General features: G+C 45.1%; 1 protein-coding gene across 1 annotated transcript; it reads right to left on the bottom strand.

Moving 5' to 3' along the window:
• Nucleotides 1–4,919: 4,919 nt before the first annotated feature.
• CGRRF1 (cell growth regulator with ring finger domain 1) lies at nucleotides 4,920–21,295 on the bottom strand. Its single transcript, XM_077916835.1, has 6 exons — nucleotides 21,052–21,295; nucleotides 19,197–19,336; nucleotides 17,028–17,205; nucleotides 13,931–14,078; nucleotides 12,479–12,586; nucleotides 4,920–5,820 (listed from the first exon to the last, which is right to left on the bottom strand). The coding sequence occupies exons 1-6, from the start codon at nucleotides 21,153–21,155 to the stop codon at nucleotides 5,527–5,529; spliced, it is 972 nt and encodes a 323-aa protein (XP_077772961.1). The 5' UTR covers nucleotides 21,156–21,295; the 3' UTR covers nucleotides 4,920–5,526.
• Nucleotides 21,296–24,489: the final 3,194 nt, after the last annotated feature.

Here is a 24,489-nt window from a genome sequence, read left to right as displayed (position 1 = left end):
TCTTAACTCCAAGAACCACGCGAAGGTCTCTTGCATGCAAACAGGCCTTCCCTTTCAATATGACATGCGACTAATTACGCAAACATGAAACCTTGCCTTGCCAACATGACGGGAGCCATCTGTTGGAGGAGCTGCAGCTCATTCTCTCATGCCATGTTGCAAGCAAGGAGCCGTTTCCTGAGCCTAGATGTCGACAGCTCAGGTGCAGCCCCAAGAGGCTGCTGAAGCAGCAGACGGATAGGGCTGTATCAGCAGCTGGTGACACCCGACATGTGGGCATGCTACCAGGGGCAAGGAAATACAAGCCAAACACACACACACACAATGATGATGATGATGATGATGATTTCTGCCTCACTGAGGAATCATAATAGCAGATTTGCACGCCTTGCAGTCTTACACAGTTCCTGTCCAATATGTTGATTGTCTCCCAATTCAGTCTCTGCTTTTGTCTTTAAAGCAGGTGTGGAGAGCCTTTACTGCCAGATTTCCTCGCGGGGAATCTTCCAGCTACCACATACTGGGGAGGTGGGCAGTGGCACAATGCAAATTTAATAATAATAATAATAATAATAATAATAATAATAATAATAATAATAAATTTATACCTCGCCCATCTGGCTGGGTTTCCCCAGCCACTCTGGGTGGCTCCCAACCGAATGTTAAAAACAAAATACAGGATTAAACATTAAAAACTTCCCTAAACAGGCTGCCTTCATATGTCTTTTAAAAGTAAGAGAGTTGTTTATCTCCTTGACATCTGATGGGAGGGCGTTCCACAGGGCGGGTGCCATTACCAAGAAGGCCCTCTGCCTGTTTCCCTGTAACCTCACATCTTGCAGTGAGGGAACCGCCAGAAGGCCAACTTCTGACGCCAAGCTGGTGCCAAATGTCTTGCTCTGCTTTCCTTTGGACCACATCAGCAAGGCCAGGAGGGGGATCTCGTTGTCTGGGCACCCCAGGGCTCCCAGACCCACTGCCCAGGCTTGCGCCCCAAGGAGGTCACTTCAGTGCTACCACAGCTGTTGACTTCACTCCCAGAGATACATTCCACCGTGTCTCGAGGCAGACGGATGCCCACAACAGCGTGGCTTAAAGTAGAAATAGAAGTCTTGGGTAAAGTGAAGAGAAAGCAGCCCTGGACTGAAGGTTACAAAAAGCCCTGGAAGCACATAGTTTTAAGTCCTAAGGGATCTGGCAGTATGGTTAAAGGATGTTTTCTAGGGTACTGGTTTTATTACTTTAAAGCAGAGGTGAAGAATTGCAAGAATGGGGGCTAAATGCGCCCCTATTTAGCCTTTGGGACTAAGGTCTCAGGGCAGCTTACAGCAGCCAAACTGGTGGGCAGCCAAACCGCAAAAATGACGCTTGCAAGGAAGATGGAAAGGGGGCACATGGGTGGAAACTGCCATCTTCTTCATGGTTAGACTGCAACCCACTATATACAAAGGCTGGGGTCACATCCATGGGGATCTGCACATACTATGGTGCAAACAGGAACGGTTTGGATTCTTAGATCACGGAATGCAGTTTCTTGAAGATGGACTTCTGGCAAGCGATGGGCTGCACCTCACAACGGTTGGGAGGAATGTTTTTGCAAAAAATCTCAGAAACCTCATCAGGAGGGCTTTAAACTGACTAATGTGGGGGAGGGAGACAGTGCTCCTGAAGGTAGGAGTCTATCAATTGATGAAGATGATCATCCAAATGTCATAGACCGAATGGAGCAAAGAGCATGCAGACCTAGTGGTGGGAGGAGAAAATCCTTAAATAAGAGACATGGGGGAATGATTAATGGACTTCAATGTCTGTACACTAATGCGCAAAGCATGGGAAATAAACAAGATGAGCTTGAGCTCCTGGTACAGCAAACTAAATATGACATAATAGGAATCACTGAAACCTGGTGGGATAAATCCCACGATTGGAATGTAATAATGGAGGGATACAATCTATTTCAAAGAAACAGACCAGACAAGAAAGGAGGAGGAGTGGCGTTATATGTCAGGGATGTGTATACCTGTGAAGAGATCCAAGATTTAGAACCTCAAAGCCAAAGTGAGAGCATTTGGGTCAAAATTAAGGGAGAGAAGAATAACAGTGACCTTATTGTGGGAGTTTACTATAGATCCCCAAGCCAAACGGAGGACATAGATGATGCCTTCCTGGAACAGATGGCCAAGCATGCAAAAGGAAGGGAGATAGTAGTAATGGGGGACTTCAATTACCCGGATATTTGTTGGATGTCAAACTCAGCCAAGAGCATAAGGTCAAACAGATTCCTCACTGCCCTTGCAGACAACTTCATTGTCCAGAAAGTGGGAGAAGCAACAAGAGGAACAGCCATTTTAGATCTGGTCCTAACCAATGTTGATGACCTGGTTAGTGGGGTAGAAGTGGAAGGATCATTAGGCGCGAGTGATCATGCTCTTCTGAAGTTTACTATACAGCGGAAAGGAGCAGCCAAGCATACTAGGACTCAATTTCTCGACTTTAAGAAAGCCGACTTCATAAAGCTTAGGGAAGTGCTGGGTGAGATCCCATGGACAGTAATACTAAAAGGAAAGGGAGTTCAAGATGGCTGGGAGTTTGTTAAGAGGGAGATAGTAAAAGCACAACTTCAGGCAATACCAATGAGACGGAAACATGGAAGGTGCCTAAAGAAGCCAGGGTGGCTATCTAAAGAACTTTTAACTGGGTTAAGATTAAAAAAGGATGTGTACAAAAAATGGAAAAGGGGGGAAACCACCAAAGAGGAATTCAAACAAATAGCCAGCACGTGTAGACACAAAGTCAGAAAAGCTAAAGCACAAAATGAACTCAGGCTTGCTAGAGAGGTTAAAAGCAACAAAAAAGGCTTTTATGGGTATGTTCGTAGCAAAAGGAAGAACAAAGAAACCGTGGGGTCACTCAGAGGAGAAGATGGTGAAATGCAAACAGGGGACACAGAAAGGGCTGAACTCCTCAATGCCTTCTTTGCCTCAGTCTTCTCCGATAAAGAAAACAATGCCCGACCTGAAGAATTTGGAGCAAATGATTCAGCAGAGGAAACACAGCCCAGAATAACTAAGGAGATAGTACAAGAATACTTGGCTAGTCTAGATGTATTCAAGTCTCCAGGGCCAGATGAACTGCATCCAAGAGTATTAAAAGAACTGGCAGATGTGATTTCAGAACCACTGGCAGTCATCTTTGAGAATTCCTGGAGAACAGGTGAAGTCCCGGCAGACTGGAGGAGGGCAAATGTTGTCCCTATTTTCAAAAAGGGGAAAAGAGAGGACCCAAATAATTACCGCCCAGTCAGTCTGACATCAATACCAGGGAAGATTCTGGAGCAGATCATTAAGCAAACAGTCTGTGAGCACCTAGAAAGGAATGCTGTGATCACCAATAGTCAGCATGGATTTCTGAAAAATAAGTCATGTCAGACTAACCTGATCTCGTTTTTTGACAGAATTACAAACCTGGTAGATGAAGGGAACGCAGTGGATGTAGTCTACCTTGATTTCAGCAAGGCATTTGACAAGGTGTCCCATGATATTCTTGTAAAGAAGCTGGTAAAATGCGGTCTTGACTATGCTACCACTCAGTGGATTTGTAACTGGCTGACTGACCGAACCCAAAGGGTGCTCATCAATGGTTCCTCTTCATCCTGGAGAAGAGTGACTAGTGGGGTGCCACAGGGTTCTGTCTTGGGCCCGGTCTTATTCAACATCTTTATCAACGACTTGGATGATGGACTCAAGGGCATCCTGATCAAATTTGCAGATGACACCAAACTGGGAGGGGTGGCTAACACCCCAGAGGACAGGATCACACTTCAAAACGACCTTGACAGATTAGAGAACTGGGCCAAAACAAACAAGATGAATTTTAACAGGGAGAAATGTAAAGTATTGCACTTGGGCAAAAAAAATGAGAGGCACAAATACAAGATGGGTGACACCTGGCTTGAGAGCAGTACATGTGAAAAGGATCTAGGAGTCTTGGTTGACCACAAACTTGACATGAGCCAACAGTGTGACGCGGCAGCTAAAAAAGCCAATGCAATTCTGGGCCTCATCAATAGGAGTATAGCATCTAGATCAAGGGAAGTAATAGTGCCACTGTATTCTGCTCTGGTCAGACCTCACCTGGAGTACTGTGTCCAGTTCTGGGCACCACAGTTCAAGAAGGACACTGACAAACTGGAACGTGTCCAGAGGAGGGCAACCAAAATGGTCAAAGGCCTGGAAATGATGCCTTATGAGGAACGGCTAAGGGAGCTGGGCATGTTTAGCCTGGAGAAGAGGAGGTTAAGGGGTGATATGATAGCCATGTTCAAATATATAAAAGGATGTCACATAGAGGAGGGAGAAAGGCTGTTTTCTGCTGCTCCAGAGAAGCGGACACGGAGCAATGGATCCAAACTACAAGAAAGAAGATTCCACCTAAACATTAGGAAGAACTTCCTGACAGTAAGAGCTGTTTGACAGTGGAATTTGCTGCCAAGGAGTGTGGTGGAGTCTCCTTCTTTGGAGGTCTTTAAGCAGAGGCTTGACAACCATATGTCAGGAGTGCTCTGATGGTGTTTCCTGCTTGGCAGGGGGTTGGACTCGATGGCCCTTGTGGTCTATTCCAACTCTATGATTCTAAGATCTTTAATCTTTAAAGCAGAACCGATCTGCAGTTGTCCAGGCATCCTAATGTTCCGTGCTCAAAAACAAACAAAAACGGGATCCCATCTTCAACCAATGTCACCTTTGTGTCATTACTGCCCTTTGGAGACTTTCGTTCACATTTGGCACTACGCATGCCTTAAGAAATCTCGGCACATGAAGTGTTGAAGGCTCCCAAGCATTTTGCAATTCCTGCCAGTGACTCCCGAGTCTTGACTGCCCAGCTTACGCCAGACCCAAGAAGATACAGTACACAAAATATATGTGGACGTACTGAAGAGTTGCAAGGAAAACTCTTTCTATGTTTTATTTCTTTGCTTCTGCCCCTCCCCGCCCCCCCCCCACTTGCTGCAACTGAAAAGAGCAGCATTACTATCAAGTAGAAAACCAGGCTGACAGCAATTTAAAACACACACACAACATAAATACAAATTAAGTGTTCTCAGGGGATATTTCCTCTTTCTCCACATCAGTCTGTCGAGAGAAACTTCTCGGTGAAAAGTGCCGTGAAAATACCCAATAAATTTATGCGCACATACAAAGAGATATCCTTTATGCAGAGTTCAAAGCACTGTTTCTGCCTGTAATGCGCAGACCTTTGCACCGTTGCGGGAGGCAGAGGCAGCAGCGCAACCCAAGCCTTAGCATCGCCGTTGCTTCCAAATCAAATCCAATGCGAAGGGAAGGTGCCAGCCTTGCTTTAGAGCTGGCCAGACAACCAGCCACCAAAGTTCAAGTGGAAGGGAAGGTCTTCGGTACTATTCCAGAAGGTCCAAACTCATCTTGTCAACTTTTTGCATGAATTTCTCCTCTCTCTCTGCCTGGATATAAGTACACACCGCTCTGTCCTTTCACCCCCCCCAGTTCTTCACTCTTCTCGGCCGCACAGGGGAAAGGACTCCCCAACAAACTGCCGGCACATTGGGCACTGCTTGAAATATTTCACGCATTCGTCGCACAGGCAGGTGTGCCGGCAAGGGAGGAGCACCCAGTTGACAGCCCGGTTCTGGCAGACGATGCAGTCCTTGCTGTTTTCATCTGGCAGGTCCGCCTCGTCCTCAGCCAGCCCGGCTTTCTCGAGGAGGACGCGGTCCTCTGTCCTGTCACCCGAAGGAGGGCTGCTTAGAGATGAGGCGTTGCTGTTGGCAGACATGAACAGTTGCTAGGGGTTGGGAACGGGAAGAGGCAGGGAAAAAAGAGATAAACGTTTAGGCATAATACAGTGGTACCTCGGGTTACAGATGCTTCAGGTTACAGACCCCACCAACCCAGAAATAGTACCTCGGCTTAAGAACTTTGCTTCAGGATGAGAACAGAAATCGCAGGGCGGCAGTGGGAGGCCCCATCAGCTAAAGTGGTGCTTCAGGTTAAGAACAGTTTCAGGTTAAGAACGGACCTCCAGAACGAATTAAGTTATTCACCCAAGGTACCGCTGTACAGGGGTGAGCAAACTTTTTCAGCAGGGGGCCGGTCCACAGTCCCTCAGACCTTGTGGGAGACCAGACTATTTTTTTGGGGGGGGAATGAACGAATTCCTATGCCCCACAAATAACCCAGAAACGCATTTTAAATAAAAGCACACGTTCTACTCATGTAAAAACACCAGGCAGACCCCACAAATAACCCAGAGGTGCATTTTAAATAAAAGGACACATTCTACTCAGGTAAAAACATGCGGATTCCCAGACCTGCGGGCCGCATTGAAAAGGTGATTGGGCTGGATCCGGCGCCTGGACCTTAGTTTGCCTACCCATGGCACAATATGTTATGAGTACTGAAAGCACACACACAGAGGGTGTTTCAGTGCCCAGGTGTCAGGGAGTGGTCTGAAGACAAGGACTGGGGAATGTATTCTATGGCAGACCAACGTCTCTCTGATGGAGAGCTGGAAGGGGAATAGTCGCCGCCCCCCCCCCGGTCCACAGCGTGATCAGAAGCAGAGAGACAGAAGCTGAACGGCTTAGGGAGGAGTTATCCAGTTATGAGATAATGACAACAGAACCGGAAGGGAGGGGGCAGCTAGTTGAGACGTCCCTTGCGTGTGGGGGACGCCCCCCTCACCACAGACTCAGAGGTCCGAACGTATCAGAGAGCAAAGGAGTCAGAGGGAGGGAGGGAGGAACTTCCCATTGGCACCTAAAATGCTGCAGAAGTCGGAAGTCGGATTAGACTAGCCAACTGCCCTCCGTGCGGAGAGCTGTGTGCTTGTGCTTGCAGCATGACGCTGTAATAAAAGGACTATAAATCTACCAACTGCTCGCTAATTCTTATCTGTGATGTTACCGAAAGGAGGGGAGGACTCTCCATGCCTGACACCAGGTCTTCCATGTTTTGCAGCCCGTGGGCATTTTCAAAATATGCCATGGGGAGACTCTGCTATGAAACTAATGAAACTTAAGCTTCAGGGTCCCTAACCTAGAGGGGTCCCAGAAGAGGATTTAGTCCACACTGCTTACAAAATTGTGCTTTTAAAAACTGCATCCTGCATGTATGTAACATTTCCCAAATTTTCCCGGGTTTCTAGCAAGAGAAATGTAACTTGGTCTCCATGCACAGTAGGATTAGGTAACAGAAACAGCCTGCACCACTTCAGATTGCATGTAGGCAATACTATTTTTTAAGTGTTCCCCTATGCGGAAAGGATCGTGCAAGTGGAAAGCTACAAACAGGAAGCAAGGGAGACCAAGGCCAAAAGCTGATTAGCTGCTCTCTCTGGGCAAAGGTCAGAGGGGGCAGGGCTTCTGTTGAGGTAGGTGATTAGCTGTGGGAGGAGCTTATCAGAGCTTTAGGGCAGCAGCTGAAGAAGGAACAAAAAGGGTTTTCTTGTGTGAGTTTCTTGTGGCTGATTAGCTGCTCTCTCTGGGCAAAGGTCAGAGGGGGCAGGGCTTCTGTTGAGGTAGGTGATTAGCTGTGGGAGGAGCTCATCAGAGCTTTAGGGCAGCGGCGCGCGCCTAGTGGCGCGCGCAGTTTGATCCATATTTTAGATTTAGGGGAGCTAGTCTCAAACATTTGTTGGGGGAGACCTAGGTTTTTTGGGAGGGATTTATTTGTCCTGTCTCCACACTTTTTATGATAGAGGACCACTGTAGTCACCCCCAACGACACGTTCCCAAGATGGAGGGTGAGGGAACAGCTGCAGTCGCCTGTGGTTCCTGCGCAATGTTTGCCATCTTGCCAAAGGTTGCAGGCAGCTTTACCTGCAGCAATTGCATGTTGATTGCCCTCTTAAAAGACAAAGTCCAGCAACTGGAGGAACGTGTAGCTACGCTCCAAAGAATTAGAGAGCTGGAACTCTTCTTGGAAGCAACAGAGCACACCGTCTCCACCAAGGAAGAGACAGGGGACTCCCCTGAGAAGGTGGCTAGTTCACCAACACAGGAGTCAGATATATGGAGAAACGTGACTCAAAGAAGTAGGAGGCCCAGGGTTCGCTCTGATTGTTTAGAAATACGCAATCGCTTTGAGGTCCTCTCCCCTAGCATGGAAGACGAAGAGCAGACTCCATTTGAGGATCTCTCCCTCATTACAGTCGATCAGGTATATGAAGACGAGGAGCAAAGGCAGTCCTCTGGGAATGTCCAGGCGACCTTGGAACCGACAGCTCACAGAAGAACCCCGACCAGACCTAAGAGGAGGCGTGTAGTGGTGATAGGGGATTCCCTACTGAGGGGGAACAGAAGCAGAGATCTGTGGGCCTGACAAGATGTCTCGGGAAGTGTGCTGTCTCCCCGGGGCTAAGATCCAAGATGTAACTGAACGACTGCAAGGAATCATAAAACCCACTGACAAATACCCCTTCCTCTTGGTTCATGTGGGAACCAATGACACTGCAAGCAATAGCCTCCAGAAGATCAAAAGAGATTACGAGGCTCTGGGCAGGAAATTGAAGCAATTAAATGCACAAATTGTCATCTCATCTGTCCTCCCAGTTGAACGACGTGGCCCAGGGAGAGAGGGAAAAATAGTGGAAGTGAACAACTGGCTTCGCAAATGGTGCAAACAGGAACGGTTTGGATTCTTAGATCACGGAATGCAGTTTCTTGAAGATGGACTTCTGGCAAGCGATGGGCTGCACCTCACAACGGTTGGGAGGAATGTTTTTGCAAAAAATCTCAGAAACCTCATCAGGAGGGCTTTAAACTGACTAATGTGGGGGAGGGAGACAGTGCTCCTGAAGGTAGGAGTCTATCAATTGATGAAGATGATCATCCAAATGTCATAGACCGAATGGAGCAAAGAGCATGCAGACCTAGTGGTGGGAGGAGAAAATCCTTAAATAAGAGACATGGGGGAATGATTAATGGACTTCAATGTCTGTACACTAATGCGCAAAGCATGGGAAATAAACAAGATGAGCTTGAGCTCCTGGTACAGCAAACTAAATATGACATAATAGGAATCACTGAAACCTGGTGGGATAAATCCCACGATTGGAATGTAATAATGGAGGGATACAATCTATTTCAAAGAAACAGACCAGACAAGAAAGGAGGAGGAGTGGCGTTATATGTCAGGGATGTGTATACCTGTGAAGAGATCCAAGATTTAGAACCTCAAAGCCAAAGTGAGAGCATTTGGGTCAAAATTAAGGGAGAGAAGAATAACAGTGACCTTATTGTGGGAGTTTACTATAGATCCCCAAGCCAAACGGAGGACATAGATGATGCCTTCCTGGAACAGATGGCCAAGCATGCAAAAGGAAGGGAGATAGTAGTAATGGGGGACTTCAATTACCCGGATATTTGTTGGATGTCAAACTCAGCCAAGAGCATAAGGTCAAACAGATTCCTCACTGCCCTTGCAGACAACTTCATTGTCCAGAAAGTGGGAGAAGCAACAAGAGGAACAGCCATTTTAGATCTGGTCCTAACCAATGTTGATGACCTGGTTAGTGGGGTAGAAGTGGAAGGATCATTAGGCGCGAGTGATCATGCTCTTCTGAAGTTTACTATACAGCGGAAAGGAGCAGCCAAGCATACTAGGACTCAATTTCTCGACTTTAAGAAAGCCGACTTCATAAAGCTTAGGGAAGTGCTGGGTGAGATCCCATGGACAGTAATACTAAAAGGAAAGGGAGTTCAAGATGGCTGGGAGTTTGTTAAGAGGGAGATAGTAAAAGCACAACTTCAGGCAATACCAATGAGACGGAAACATGGAAGGTGCCTAAAGAAGCCAGGGTGGCTATCTAAAGAACTTTTAACTGGGTTAAGATTAAAAAAGGATGTGTACAAAAAATGGAAAAGGGGGGAAACCACCAAAGAGGAATTCAAACAAATAGCCAGCACGTGTAGACACAAAGTCAGAAAAGCTAAAGCACAAAATGAACTCAGGCTTGCTAGAGAGGTTAAAAGCAACAAAAAAGGCTTTTATGGGTATGTTCGTAGCAAAAGGAAGAACAAAGAAACCGTGGGGTCACTCAGAGGAGAAGATGGTGAAATGCAAACAGGGGACACAGAAAGGGCTGAACTCCTCAATGCCTTCTTTGCCTCAGTCTTCTCCGATAAAGAAAACAATGCCCGACCTGAAGAATTTGGAGCAAATGATTCAGCAGAGGAAACACAGCCCAGAATAACTAAGGAGATAGTACAAGAATACTTGGCTAGTCTAGATGTATTCAAGTCTCCAGGGCCAGATGAACTGCATCCAAGAGTATTAAAAGAACTGGCAGATGTGATTTCAGAACCACTGGCAGTCATCTTTGAGAATTCCTGGAGAACAGGTGAAGTCCCGGCAGACTGGAGGAGGGCAAATGTTGTCCCTATTTTCAAAAAGGGGAAAAGAGAGGACCCAAATAATTACCGCCCAGTCAGTCTGACATCAATACCAGGGAAGATTCTGGAGCAGATCATTAAGCAAACAGTCTGTGAGCACCTAGAAAGGAATGCTGTGATCACCAATAGTCAGCATGGATTTCTGAAAAATAAGTCATGTCAGACTAACCTGATCTCGTTTTTTGACAGAATTACAAACCTGGTAGATGAAGGGAACGCAGTGGATGTAGTCTACCTTGATTTCAGCAAGGCATTTGACAAGGTGTCCCATGATATTCTTGTAAAGAAGCTGGTAAAATGCGGTCTTGACTATGCTACCACTCAGTGGATTTGTAACTGGCTGACTGACCGAACCCAAAGGGTGCTCATCAATGGTTCCTCTTCATCCTGGAGAAGAGTGACTAGTGGGGTGCCACAGGGTTCTGTCTTGGGCCCGGTCTTATTCAACATCTTTATCAACGACTTGGATGATGGACTCAAGGGCATCCTGATCAAATTTGCAGATGACACCAAACTGGGAGGGGTGGCTAACACCCCAGAGGACAGGATCACACTTCAAAACGACCTTGACAGATTAGAGAACTGGGCCAAAACAAACAAGATGAATTTTAACAGGGAGAAATGTAAAGTATTGCACTTGGGCAAAAAAAATGAGAGGCACAAATACAAGATGGGTGACACCTGGCTTGAGAGCAGTACATGTGAAAAGGATCTAGGAGTCTTGGTTGACCACAAACTTGACATGAGCCAACAGTGTGACGCGGCAGCTAAAAAAGCCAATGCAATTCTGGGCCTCATCAATAGGAGTATAGCATCTAGATCAAGGGAAGTAATAGTGCCACTGTATTCTGCTCTGGTCAGACCTCACCTGGAGTACTGTGTCCAGTTCTGGGCACCACAGTTCAAGAAGGACACTGACAAACTGGAACGTGTCCAGAGGAGGGCAACCAAAATGGTCAAAGGCCTGGAAATGATGCCTTATGAGGAACGGCTAAGGGAGCTGGGCATGTTTAGCCTGGAGAAGAGGAGGTTAAGGGGTGATATGATAGCCATGTTCAAATATATAAAAGGATGTCATATAGAGGAGGGAGAAAGGTTGTTTTCTGCTGCTCCAGAGAAGCGGACACAGAGCAATGGATCCAAACTACATGAAAGAAGATTCCACCTAAACATTAGGAAGAACTTCCTGACAGTAAGAGCTGTTTGACAGTGGAATTTGCTGCCAAGGAGTGTGGTGGAGTCTCCTTCTTTGGAGGTCTTTAAGCAGAGGCTTGACAACCATATGTCAGGAGTGCTCTGATGGTGTTTCCTGCTTGGCAGGGGGTTGGACTCGATGGCCCTTGTGGTCTCTTCCAACTCTATGATTCTATGATTCTATGATCTTCCTAAGGAGATTATAATTTTATTTTATTAATAATAAAACTAGCCTCCCAATAGATGTCAAGGAGACAGAGAACTACACAACTTTCAGAAGACATCTGAAGGCAGTCCTGTATCGGGAAGTTTTTAACGTTCGATGTTTTATTGTGATTTTCTGTTTTACTGGAAGACTCCCAGAGTGGCCGAGGAAACTCAGCCAGATGGGCGGGGTATAAATAATAAAATTATTATGATTATTTTATATTTTTTTACTTGCAGGTAGTGTTTTACAAAGGGGGAGAATTCAAAAATGTGACGAGGCACCTACAGTCCATCATCTCATCTCGTTCTGCTGCATACCTGGGTTGCAACCAACTGCATTTGCAAAAATGCGTTTTGATCACTCTACAGTTGCGGAATTGGCATTTCTGGGTTGCAGATGTAAACTAGAGGAAAATGCACAGATCGGTGACCCAGGGGCACCCTGCTCTACACCCAAGCCCAAGCATCTCCAGGTTAAAAGAACGGCGTTAGCAGTCCTAGGAAATGATCTGCCTAAGTCTCTGGAGAGTTGCTGCTACTCAATAGTGTTAATATTGGACAGGGTGGGCAACTGGCCTGATGCAAACCGAGGCAGTTATTTCCAGCCCCTTTTGAGATGTAAAACAAACCACAAATCCCAAAGCTTACCTTTAGATCATGAAATTGACCCTGGGCCATGAGGAGATACTGATACAGTATTCGACAAGAAAGCCTGTAACTGTCATCAGTAACATGAATTATAGATACCATAGAAATCTATGAAAAGAAAAGAAAACATTTGAATTCTATGCTGCTTATTGTTCAAACAACATCCAACCTGACTGTGAAGAACTTAAAAACAAGGCATTGTAGGCGATGAAATAATCGAACAGTCCTTAATCGTCATTTCCAAGGAGCTAATACCCATATCTTGTTTAGAATTGCCTTGATCACTTTGGGTTCAGATTCCAATATTCGTCCTGCCACACAGCCATCGATTTTTACTAATATATTACACAGCACATACATACCCACCCTGAAACAGAGCACTGAAATTTATACGCGGTCTTTCATATTACATCATTTTAAGCAGAGGGGCAAAATTCCTTCCTCAATTTTAATGGCTGGTCTTAATTATTGATTTTATTTGCTGCTACAGGTCTTTGTTTAGGTTGCCTGTTTTTACGGGCTAGTGATAAATCTCAAAAGATTTATTAACCACTAGTAAGATTTTAACATGAAGTCCCAGAAATGGTTACAATGATATACAATAGTTACAGAAACGAATAAAATCATTACAATTATAAAAACGTTCCAAATAGAATACAACTGTATCTAAAGGTTTGTTTTGTTTTTAAAGCACCTCAGAGTGGATGCTTTTAAAAGTGAACTATACAACCTTCATTTTATTTCTTCATATAGAAATCATTGCAGTCATCAGGTTTCCTACTCTGAGTCTAGTGAAATCCCCAATGGTAGTAATTCTGCCTTATACGAAGGCCAATTAAGTAAACCAGTTCAACTTCATTAATCGTCTACCCAAATTTCAGGTCCACCCAGGTAAAACTTATGCATGTGAAGTGATGGGTAATGAACTTTGTGACTATTTCCAGCAGACTGAAACAGAGCTGGCTTCTCAATCTTTGGGATGTGGCAAGCTCTCTAATACAGTGGTGCCCCGCAAGACGAATGCCTCGCAAGACGAAAAACTCGCTAGACGAAAGGGTTTTTCGTTTTTTGAGTTGTTCTGCAAGACGAATTTCCCTATGGGCTTGCTTTGCAAGACGAAATGTCTTGCGAGTTCTTGCGAGTTTGTTTCCTTTTTCTTAAAGCCGCTAATAGCCGTGCTTCGCAAGACGAAAAAACCGCAAGACGAAGAGACTCGCGGAATGGATTAATTTCGTCTTGCGAGGCACCACTGTAACTATTTTTGCCCTTATCTAATCCAAGGATCCAGGAGGAGATGTCATTTTAAAGAAGGAATAATATTAGCACACACCAACAGCTATGACAAAAAGCAAAAGCAAGTCCCCTGCCAACTCTGTTTGGCGGCAATTTTTCACAGACAGTTCAAAGCAAACTCCTGTCCCAGTTCCTTTTCTCAAGAAAGAAGTTACCTACAATGTCATATATTTCTCTGTTGCCTTCATCCTCCAGCGTCAGCAGTGCAACTAGCGGGTACCGAGATCTGGGCACGGGGCCAAAGTCAATGATTTGTGCCTCTTCGGGTACCTGGCAGTGCTTCCCCGCTTTGTCAGATGTCTCGATGCTTTGTTTGTGTCAAGGAACAGAACCGCAAATAAAGACAAATGCAATGTTTGTGCCACAGGCTGAGGCTCAAGATGCACTCATGTATCTAGCATCCATCTTGGCTTTGCCCGCCACAGACAAACTGTGTTGCGTTCCATCTGTTACAAGCACGGAATTTAGCATTTGTTACAAAGTTTGGCCTCTGACAGGGCAATCCTATACATGTATATTCCAAAGTCTCACTGACTTCAGAGGAACTTACTGCATGGAGAGTTGGGATCAGATTAGTGCCAGAACCGTCCGTTAAGAGTTTGGGTGTAATCTTCGACACCTCCCTTTCCATGGAGGCGCAGATTGCAGCTATAACAAAGGCGGCGTTTTTCCATCTCCGCCAAGCTAAGCAGTTGGCTCCTTACCTCTCTCGCCCTGATCCAGCCACTGTGATCCACGCGATGGTCACCTCCAGACTGGATTATTGTAACTCGCTCTATGTGGGGCTGCCCTTGAGACTGACCCAGAAACTCCAGCGGGTGCAGAATGCCGCGGCGAGACTCCTTACGAGGTCCTCGCTGCGAGATCACATTCACCCAGTGCTATACCAGCTGCACTGGCTCCCAGTGGAGTACAGGATCAGGTATAAGGTGCTGGTTTCAACCTTAAGAGCCCTATACAGCCTAGGACCCTCGTACCTACGGGACTGCCTCTCCTGGAATGTCCCACAGAGGACCTTACAGTCTTCAAACAAAAACATCTTGGAGATCCCGGGCCACAGGGAGGTTAGGCTGGCCTCAACCGGAGCCTGGGCTTTTTCAGCTGTGGCCCCGACGTGGTGGAATGCTTTGTCACAAGAGACTGGGGCCCTGTGGGACTTGACATCTTTCCGCAGGGCCTGCAAGGCAGAGCTGTTCCACCAGGCCTTTGGCTAAGGCACAGTCTGACCCCCTCCTTCTGTAATCCTCATAGAACTTTAGCCCAATGGTTGCCATTAATTTGACTCTGAATTAATTTTAGAATGAATTGATTTTAGAATGTATTTCAATTAACTGATTGTGATTTTATGTAAACTGTGTTATTTTTACAGTTGTTAGCCGCTCTGAGCCTGACTTCGGCTGGGGAGGGCAGGATATAAATAAATAATAGTAGTAATAATAATACTTGAATAACCTCAAGGGTTTGGGCCCCCCCCCCCACTTTTTAAGATTTCCAGTAGCCATGGGGAGGTGGTCTCAGTGCTCTGCATGACTGCCACTCCCTGTGGCTAGCATGGAGAGAATAAATGATGCAAAAACCAAGAATGAGTTATGGAACATTAGCAAATGCACGCAAATTTGCTTTATTTACAAAATTGGGCCCAATCACAATTTGCCTTTTCTTAGTGCAAGATCTAAGTTACTATGGACTAGAATTTATATTTGTTATGGCAGAGGTAAAGGTAAAGAGCCCCGGGACTGTTAAATCCAGTCAAAGGCGACTATGGGGTTGCGGCGCTCATCTCGCTTTCAGGCCGAGGGAGCCGGCGTTTGTCCACAGACAGCTTTCCGGGTTATGTGGCCAGCAGGACTAAACTGCTTCAGGCGCAATGGAACACCATGATGAGTGCCAGAGTGCACAGAAACACCATTTACCTTCCTGCCGGAGTGGTACCTATTTATCTACTTGAACTGGCGTGCTTTCGAACTGCTAGGTTGACAGGAGCTGGGACAGAGCAGCGGGAGCTCATTCCGTCGCAGGGATTCGAACCACCAACCTTCTGATAGGCAAGCCCAAGAGGCTCAGTGGTTTAGACCACATTTGTTATGGCAGGCAACCATCAGCACTCAAGGGCTGACAAAAGACTGAGGAGTTATCGATTTCCTGCTCCTTTGTTTGTGCAACTGCTACAAAGGAAGCTGTCTTGCATCGAACCAAACCATTGGTCCATCTAGTCCCGTACTGTTGACAATGATTGGCAGCTGGATATGCCATGGATTGAACGTGAGACTTCTTGCATGCAAAGCAGACCCTCTACCACTGAGCTATGTATCTCCCCCAAAGCAAACCAAGAGAATACAATAGTTAAACATGTCCATTGGCTTTCCATGATAGTGAAGGAGTGCATGTAGTAGCAGGGCAAATGGCCAAAGGAGCTGCTTTACGTTCTGCTGATCAGCTGTTTAGTGGCAGCCAAGCAGCGAGTTAAGAGGAAAGAGAGCTACAGCAGGCAGTTTCCAAAGAATTAAATACCTAGAGCCAAAAGGTATTCTGCGTTCAAGTTAATTCTCCAATTTACACATTCATTTCTATGTGCAGCGAAAAGGAAGACTTCCAAACTGCAGCCCACCCTTCTCCTCACCCTGTACAGAGGTGAAAGGGGAAACGAACCTCAAAACCTTTCAATAATGAGGTTTATATTCTAAATAATAAGGGTGGGTTAAACCACAGAGCCCAGGACTTGCTGATCAGAAGGTCAGCGGTTCAAATCCCCATGACGGGGTGCGCTCTCGTTGCTCGGTCCCTGCTCCTGCCAACCTAGCAGTTCGAAAGCACACCAGTGCGAGTAGATAAATAGGTACCACTCCAGCGGGAAGGTAAACGGTGTTTCTGTGCGCTGCTCTGGTTCGCCAGAAGCGGCTTAGTCATGCTGGCCACATGACCCGGAAGCTGTACGCCGGCTCCCTCGGCCAATAAAGCGAGATAAGTGCCGCAACCCCAGAGTCGGCCACGACTGGACCTAATGGTCAGTGGTCCCTTTACCTTTATTCTAAATAATGAGGCTGTTGATTTTAAATAGACTAAGTACAAGGAAGACTGATGGGCAGAAAGGGCACCAGACACCCATTCTCTGGAATCTCCTCTCCTGGCTTTCTCAACTTTTTGCTAGATCCATTGGGGCTAGAAACTTGCTTTAGATGATTTGCTTAGAAGCAGAGCTGTTCAACATTCTGCAACTCTACAAAAGCAAAGATATGCAACTCTGATCAAAGGATACCAATACTGCTGGCGGTAGAGATACTCGTCATACACTGCATCCTCAAAGGCCTGTGGCGTTTTTATTCGAAAGCAGTAAGCATGTTTCTGCAGAGCTTCGTGGATCTTCTGCACGCTGCAGCCCCAGTAGCACGTAAGGAGGCAGTCTTCCAGGCAATCAGGCACCAGCGTTATGCCATCTTATGAAGAGAGGGGAAAGAAAAGAACATGGAGTCACAAACAGGAGTTTTGAAAACTGAAAGGTCCAAAGGTTGGGGGGGAACCCATTATGTCAATTCCAAATAACTATGTAGCAGGAAAAGCATCGTTTTTGATGAAAATCACCATGTCCCCAAATCTTTCATGCTTGACAGCTCTTCTTCAGGCGATGAAAGGGCTTTCCCAGACAACGGATGAATTTGCCATCAGGCTTTGGAAATGTAACACGCAAGTCATCGCCAATGGATTAAAAAAATATATATTGTATTTTTATTTTTTTACTGGATTTCCCCCGTAAACAGTAAATCCAGATTAGACGGGGAAAATAAACAGTCTGCCATTTGGATGCCAGCGACTTGGTGAGACCACCACAGAAAACTTGCATGTGTGAGGAGCACCCAAAATCTTATTTCATAGAAACTAACTTCATAAAGGGGGACGCGGGTGGTGCTGTGATCTACACCACAGAGCCTAGGTCGGCGGTTCGAATCCTCGCGACCGGGTGAGCTCCCGTTGCTTGGTCCCAGCTCCTGCCAACCTAGCAGTTCAAAAGCACGTCAAAGTGCAAGTAGATAAATAGGGACCGCTCCGGCAGGAAGGTAAACGGCGTTTCCGTGTGCTGCTCTGGTTTGCCAGAAGAAGCTTAGTTATGCTGGCCACATGACTCAGAAAGCTGTCTGCGGACAAACGCCAGCTCCCTCGGCCTATAGAGCGAGATGAGCGCGCAACCCCAGAGTCGTTCGCGACTGGACCTAACGGTCAGAGGTACCTTTACCTTTTTAACTTCATAAAACATGCAATTTCTTTGAGTGAGACTAAGTTCGAAGCACATTTAGATTGTTTGTCTCCTGGAGAAGAACGATCAAGCCCAAAATGCGTTGCTATTGTCACTTGGTGGCAGCTATCTAACAATTCACTAGGGAAGCTCTTCTGCACAGCTGTGACACTCAGACCCTGAGAACAGGATGCTGGAATAAATGGGCCTTTGCTCTGATCCCTGTTAATGTGTTTGCATCCTGTCATCCCTCTGGCACAGAGCACAGGTATCCATGAGATTAGTGGCGTTTTCATGCTGCCACGTTCATATTGACCGTGTAAAACCTACATTAGCAAGAATGCCAGTTCACAGTACACGGTGTATCTCCTCTGCATGACCATATGCTAGAAGAAATAAATATAGTCAAGCAGATCAAGGAAGCAATAATCTCTTTGCAGGGGCCAGCTTAAACTGGGTCATCTCATTCCTGTTAAAAGGGTCTAACAGGGATAGTTGCTACGGGTAAATCGATAGCTGGCGCTTGGCATAGCAGGGGAGGGGGAAGGGGGAGAAAATTTGAACAGCAACCAAAACAGACAATCTACTGAAATTGGCAGAAATGACTGGCAGAATCCGAGACCTGGGAGAAGAGCTAGTGGAAGAGGACTGGAAGAAATTTAAAGACTATTTGCAAAAGCATTGTAAATTGTATGAATGTTAGAATGATGCAGGATATAAAGATAATACGGCATTAGTGACATAGCTGAAAGGAGTATGCAAAAAGAATAAGAACAAAGGTGAAGTTAGAATAAGGTTATGTTAAATTTAAATAATTGATAATAAATGGAAAAATTGGAGACATCATAGTTGAAATGTATAATACAAAATAAGATTTGAAAGAGGGTGAAGTATTGTTGAATAAGATTTTGTAAAAGGGAACACAGAAAAGGGAGATGTAAGGAAGTCTAGAAGGAGGGTTAAGAAAATAATATCTAAGAAATTGGTTTTTTATGCTTTTTTTTCTTTTTTTCATGTCTTTTTTCTTCTATTTTGTATGAGGGGTTTTTTAATGTACTTTTTTTCTTTCTTGGTTTTTTTGATTGATTGTATGGTGTTTTTTCTTTTTGATTGTGAATGTGATGTCTGTTTTATTGTTCAAAACTTTAATAAATATCTTTAAAAAAAAAACAAAAACAAAACACACAATCTACTGACTTGCAACTGAAGCCGTTTCCAGGTTTTTTATTTCCAAGCTGAACGGGTTTTTCACTTGCCGCATCTGTTTCTGGGACACTTTCACAGTCGATTCAGCTTCGTCTGAATTTCTCAGAATCACGGGAACGTCCCACCCAAACCTAAGCAGCACGAAATAAAATCAACAGAAACGCTTAACATTAACAACAGTCAAATCTGGTGAAGGTAGAGCCAAAAGGCAACAACTGTCTTAAAACAAAATGACTCAATCTTCAACCCTGTTGTATTTGCTCCTCGATGAAACGGACCCTCTGCATGTGGATTTTACCACAGGGCTGGGCTACCACTCTTATTTGCTCCCTCCTGTTAAAAATGCAATCCACTCACCCCCCGTAATGAAAAATAAAATTGTGCACCTCCATGTTTTGCAGCTATGTGGGTCTCAAAATTATCCTACTCAAAAGATTGTTGTTAAGTTTGACTGGCATAGCATATTGTGGGCTAGGGTCAAGGTCCCTGGACACTTCAGGTGGGGTTCATGTTAAATGTTACAGTATGCCCCTCTGTCTGCACTAAATGTATGGATTTCATAGATTTATATATATATGTGTCAGTGTGTAGATATATTGCATTATTTTTAAATTGCTTTTAAATTATTGTTTCCCCTCTCATGTTTTCAGTTGTTCTTACTTTTGCTTCTAAGGTGCCTGGCATGGGGAAAGTCCCTGTCATGGGGAAAGGCAGGGTATAAATATGTATTTTTGTGTTTTCATATTGTAAACCACCCCGTGATCCTCAGCTAAAGGGAGGTATGGGAACAATAAATAATAACAACAACAACAATATCTGCTACCACAATCTAGAATCCTTTTCCCACTTTCCCAGATGCAGAAGCCCCATATCCCCTTAGAGCTTTCTTACGTTTCTAATGACTATCTTTCTACATGTTTTATGGCTTTCCTCATTTTATCAGTGTTTGTTTTCCATTTGTGAAAGCAGCCTTGAGTCTCTGTCTGGGAGGAGAGAAGTAATAATAATAATAATAATAGTAATAATAATAATAATATACCTAAAGCAGCATCTCCACCCCCATTGTTCAGCCCGGACACTGAGGTCCAGCTCCGAGGGCCTTCTGGCGGTTCCCTCCCTGGTAGAAGGAAAGCTACAGGGAACCAGGCAGAGGGCCTTCTCGGTAGTGGCGCCCACCCTGTGGAACGCCCTCCCATCAGATGTCAAAGAGGTAAACAACTACCTGACATTTAGAAGACACCTGAAGGCAGCACTGTATAGCGAAGTTTTTAATGACTGATGGTTTAATGTATTTTTAATCTTTTGTTGGAAGCCACCCAGTCTGGGGAAGTCTAGGGAAACCCAGCCAGGGTGGGCTAAAAATAAAAAATAAATTTATTATTAATATAATTTATTATTATTATTATTATTATTATTATTATTATTATTATTAATGTTATTACTGTTATTATTATAATAGCAGCATCCCCCCACTTTCCCAGATGCAGCACCCCTTCACCCCCTTAGAGCTTTATTACGTCTCCAACGACTATTTTTCTATGCGTTTTAAGGCTTTCCCCCTTTTAATCTGTGTTTATTTTCAATTTTTGAAAGCCGCCTTGAGTCTCTGTGTGGGAGGAGAGAAAATAAAATTAAATAATAATAATAATAATAATAATAATAATACTGTCGTAATAATAATATGCCTCCCTCCCTCCACAGCTCCCCATCTTCCACTTACCCCCCTCCATTCACTGGAATAAATTTCTCCCCCCCCCCAGCCAAGCCCCCTCCTCTCCCTGGACCCCCCTCCTCCTTGCTTCCCCCTCCCCCGTGACCTCTGACCCCCCCCCCGCTCTCCACTGACCAGCCCATGACCAGGCCGCTGGTGACCAGGAAGCAGATGAAGACGACGGAGATGTAGAAGAGGGGCGAGTACTCGTACAGCGCGACCAGGAACGCGGCAGCCATCGGGGAGTGAGAGGCGCCGCCGCCGCCGCCGCCGCCGCCGCCTCAGTCCCTCTTTGTTGTCGGCCCACAGCGCCTGCGCGAACGAACCACGCGCATGCCCGCCAGGGGCCAACGAAGCCTCCGCAGATGCCCTTTCCTCCCTTCCTCTTTGCCCTTCCTTCTCCGCTCCCCCGTCAAACGCTGCGCGGTACGTGAGGGGAGGAGCCTCAGCCCCTTCACAAACTACAGCTCCCAGAATTCCAAGGGGGGAAGCCGGGGCATCATATAGCGCTTGAATTGCATAGCGCAGGCGGAATGTGTGTGGCCAGATCTGGACACAGCGAAGAAGCGTTTCACTTTAAGGCGCTGTAAACTTGAACAGGGAAAAGAGGTAGAGAAAAAAATCCGGGACTCCACGTCGCCATCTGGTGGCAATAATAATAATAATAATAATAATTATTATTATTATTTATAGCCTGCCCATCTGGCTGGGTTTCCCCAGCCTCTCTGAGCGGCTTTCAACAGAATATTAAAACACAATAGTCTATTAAACATTAAAAGCTTCCCCAAACAGGGCTGCCTTCAGATGTCTTCTAAAAGTCTGGTAGTTGTTGGCACAATGTTATATCGCATATACAAGGTATATACGTAAATCGCTTTTTCTTTAGCAGTCTAGCTGAGTCCTGTGTATGAGAGAAAGAGAGAAAGAAAGAAAGAAAGGGAAGAGAAGCATGTTGTTGTTTAGTCGTTTAGTCGTGTCCGACTCTTCGTGACCCCCTGGACCAGAGCACGCCAGGCACTCCTGTCTTCCACTGCCTCCCGCAGTTTGGTCAGACTCAGGCTGGTAGCTTGGAGAACACTGTCCCACCATCTCGTCCTCTGTCGTCCCCTTCTCCTTGTGCCCTCCATCTTTCCCAACATCAGGGTCTTTTCCAGGGAGTCTTCTCTTCTCACGAGGTGGCCAAAGTACTGGAGCCTCAGCTTCAGGATCTGTCCTTCCAGTGAGCACTCAGGGCTGATTTCCTTGAGAGCATAGAATCATAGAATTGTAGAGTCAGAAGGGACCCTGAGCATCTTCCAATTAGGCCAATTAAACTTTTTATTGCACTAGCCATAGGCCATGACATCATTCAGAAGGAGAACTGAGCATCATCCAGTTCAACCCTCTGCCATGCAGGAATATGCAGCTGTCCCATGTGGGGATCGAACCTGCAACCTTGGAATTACCAGCACCAGCCTCTAACCTGATCAGTATTACCAACTGACATTTTATGGTGTGTGTGTGTGTGTGTGGGTGTGTGTGTGTGTGTGTGTGTGTGTGTGTGTGTATGCATATGTGTGTGTGTCAGGGGAACAGGAGTGATGTAAATATAATGGTAATTATTGTTATTAGCTTCTTCTTTTTTGGCGATCACTTGTAGCCGAGTAAGATTGTCTTCCATAAACACGGTTTTAAATGTGAGTCTGTAAGTGACTGTGGAGGCCAATTATGGATCCCCACGTCCTTCCACAGTGGAGACATAGGTTTCTGGGTGGGAGCTGCTCACAGTGTGGATTTGCCAAGCGTGCCTTCCTCTTAGTGAGGCATCTGAATATAGACTGCATTTTTAATCAAGGCTTATATTGGCTTATATTTTGATCAGGTTCCTAAAATTCTAAAAATAATGTTTCTTCCAAGGTAGAAAACCAGCAAGCGGCTCCAGCAAGCAGCTGGCAAGCAAAGGGCCCCCTGGTTTATTGCGGTCATAAAAAGGCTGAAAAGCAGGTCACTGACCTTGCATGCTGTAGAGTACAACTAAGTTGTAAAAGTGGTAGGTAAATAGTAAGGTTTTGCCATTCGGCCTCTCAATATACAAAGAGTCATTTGCCTAAAGGTCAAAAAGGCTAAGCATCTGGCTGGCTGGTATTTTGGGAAGCGTTTTAAAAGCTGTTCCTTGTTTCTTTTTAAATTGAGATCCTTTTACTCTGCAAAGATTTCTTTTCCTTTTAAAAAGCTATATATATTATGTATTAAATATATTGGCTTAAATGTAATTATGCAAAGGATTTAAGAAATGCTAGATTCTTATTTCATATAGTTGTAAGAGTTGTATTTATCCTGAAATTAAGTCAGCCACCAGCCTAGCCCCCCTGCCAGACAAGGAGACGCCATCGAGCACTCCTGATATATAGTTGTCAGGCATTTGTTTAGAAACCTTCAAATGAAGGAGATCTTTCAATGTTGATGTGAAACTCAAGATCCTTGACATATGTTTAAGATAAAAATTTAAGATTAACCATTTGTTTTAGAAGGCAATAGGGCAAGGAGGGCAAGAGGTGAGCTAGTAATTAAGATTCCTTGTTGAGACACATGTAAGATATATTACTACTTATTTGTCATTTATAGATGTAACAATATATAGCTCTTTGTGTTCCATATAAGGACAGGAGAATATGGGTGTATCTTTTAGGATTGGTTATAGCAATCAGCCAATAGGAAATCCAACCAGGCTGATTGGACAGAGGCAGCCCAAGGAGGAGCAAAGGGGGCTGGATTAAGGGAATATAAGTGCTGGCCATAATGGCAGGAGGCAGGCCAGAGCTTGGTAACCATATACCACTGTGCCTCTCATTTATTTGTCTGACAAATAAATTATTATTTTAATTTCTCTATTGCTGCGTTGAATATTTCATTCCAGCTAAGCGTTAACCACAAGCAGGGTGCTACATTAGCACATTTCTCCCTTGCGCCCTGAGTTTGAGTATCTTCAAAGCCCATGGCACCTTTGGCAAAGGCTGTTCTCCAGTTGGAGCGCTCGCAGGCAAGTGTTTCCCAATTGTCGGTGTTTATACTACAATTTTTTAAAAGATTTGCCTAGAGAGAGTCTTTGGACCTCTTTTGTTGAAAGCATTACGCTTTCCATTTTTAAGTTCAGAATAGAGTAGTTGCTATGGAAGACGATAATCAGGCATCCAAAAAACATGACCAGTCCAACGAAGTTGATGCTGAAGAATCATTGCTTTGACATGGCCGATTGTTACGTACTGAGTTGCTTTGCTTCTTCCACCTGCCTTCCCAAAGTGATGTATAAAATTAACACGTGTGCTTGTGGGAGATGAGCGCCACACCCCATAGTCTCCTTTGACTGAACTTCACCTTCCAGAGGTTCTTTGACCTTTCACCTGGTGGAGGTGCGTTATAGGTTTGTTTTATTATTGTTTTTATTATGTGTTTCAGGTTTCCATCTTGCATTTGTATGCTGCAAACTGCCCTGAGATTTATGGATGAAGGGCGGTATGTATGTACAGTATGTATGAAAGTATGTATAAATAAAATAAAATAAGTGCAAAATATGGTCTGAAGCTCAACATCAAA

This window comes from Podarcis muralis, chromosome 1, assembly GCF_964188315.1.
Source record: "Podarcis muralis chromosome 1, rPodMur119.hap1.1, whole genome shotgun sequence".
Lineage (NCBI taxonomy): Eukaryota > Metazoa > Chordata > Lepidosauria > Squamata > Lacertidae > Podarcis > Podarcis muralis.
Note: the sequence above shows the minus strand (reverse complement) of the source record. Positions and strands in the feature narration are given on the sequence as shown.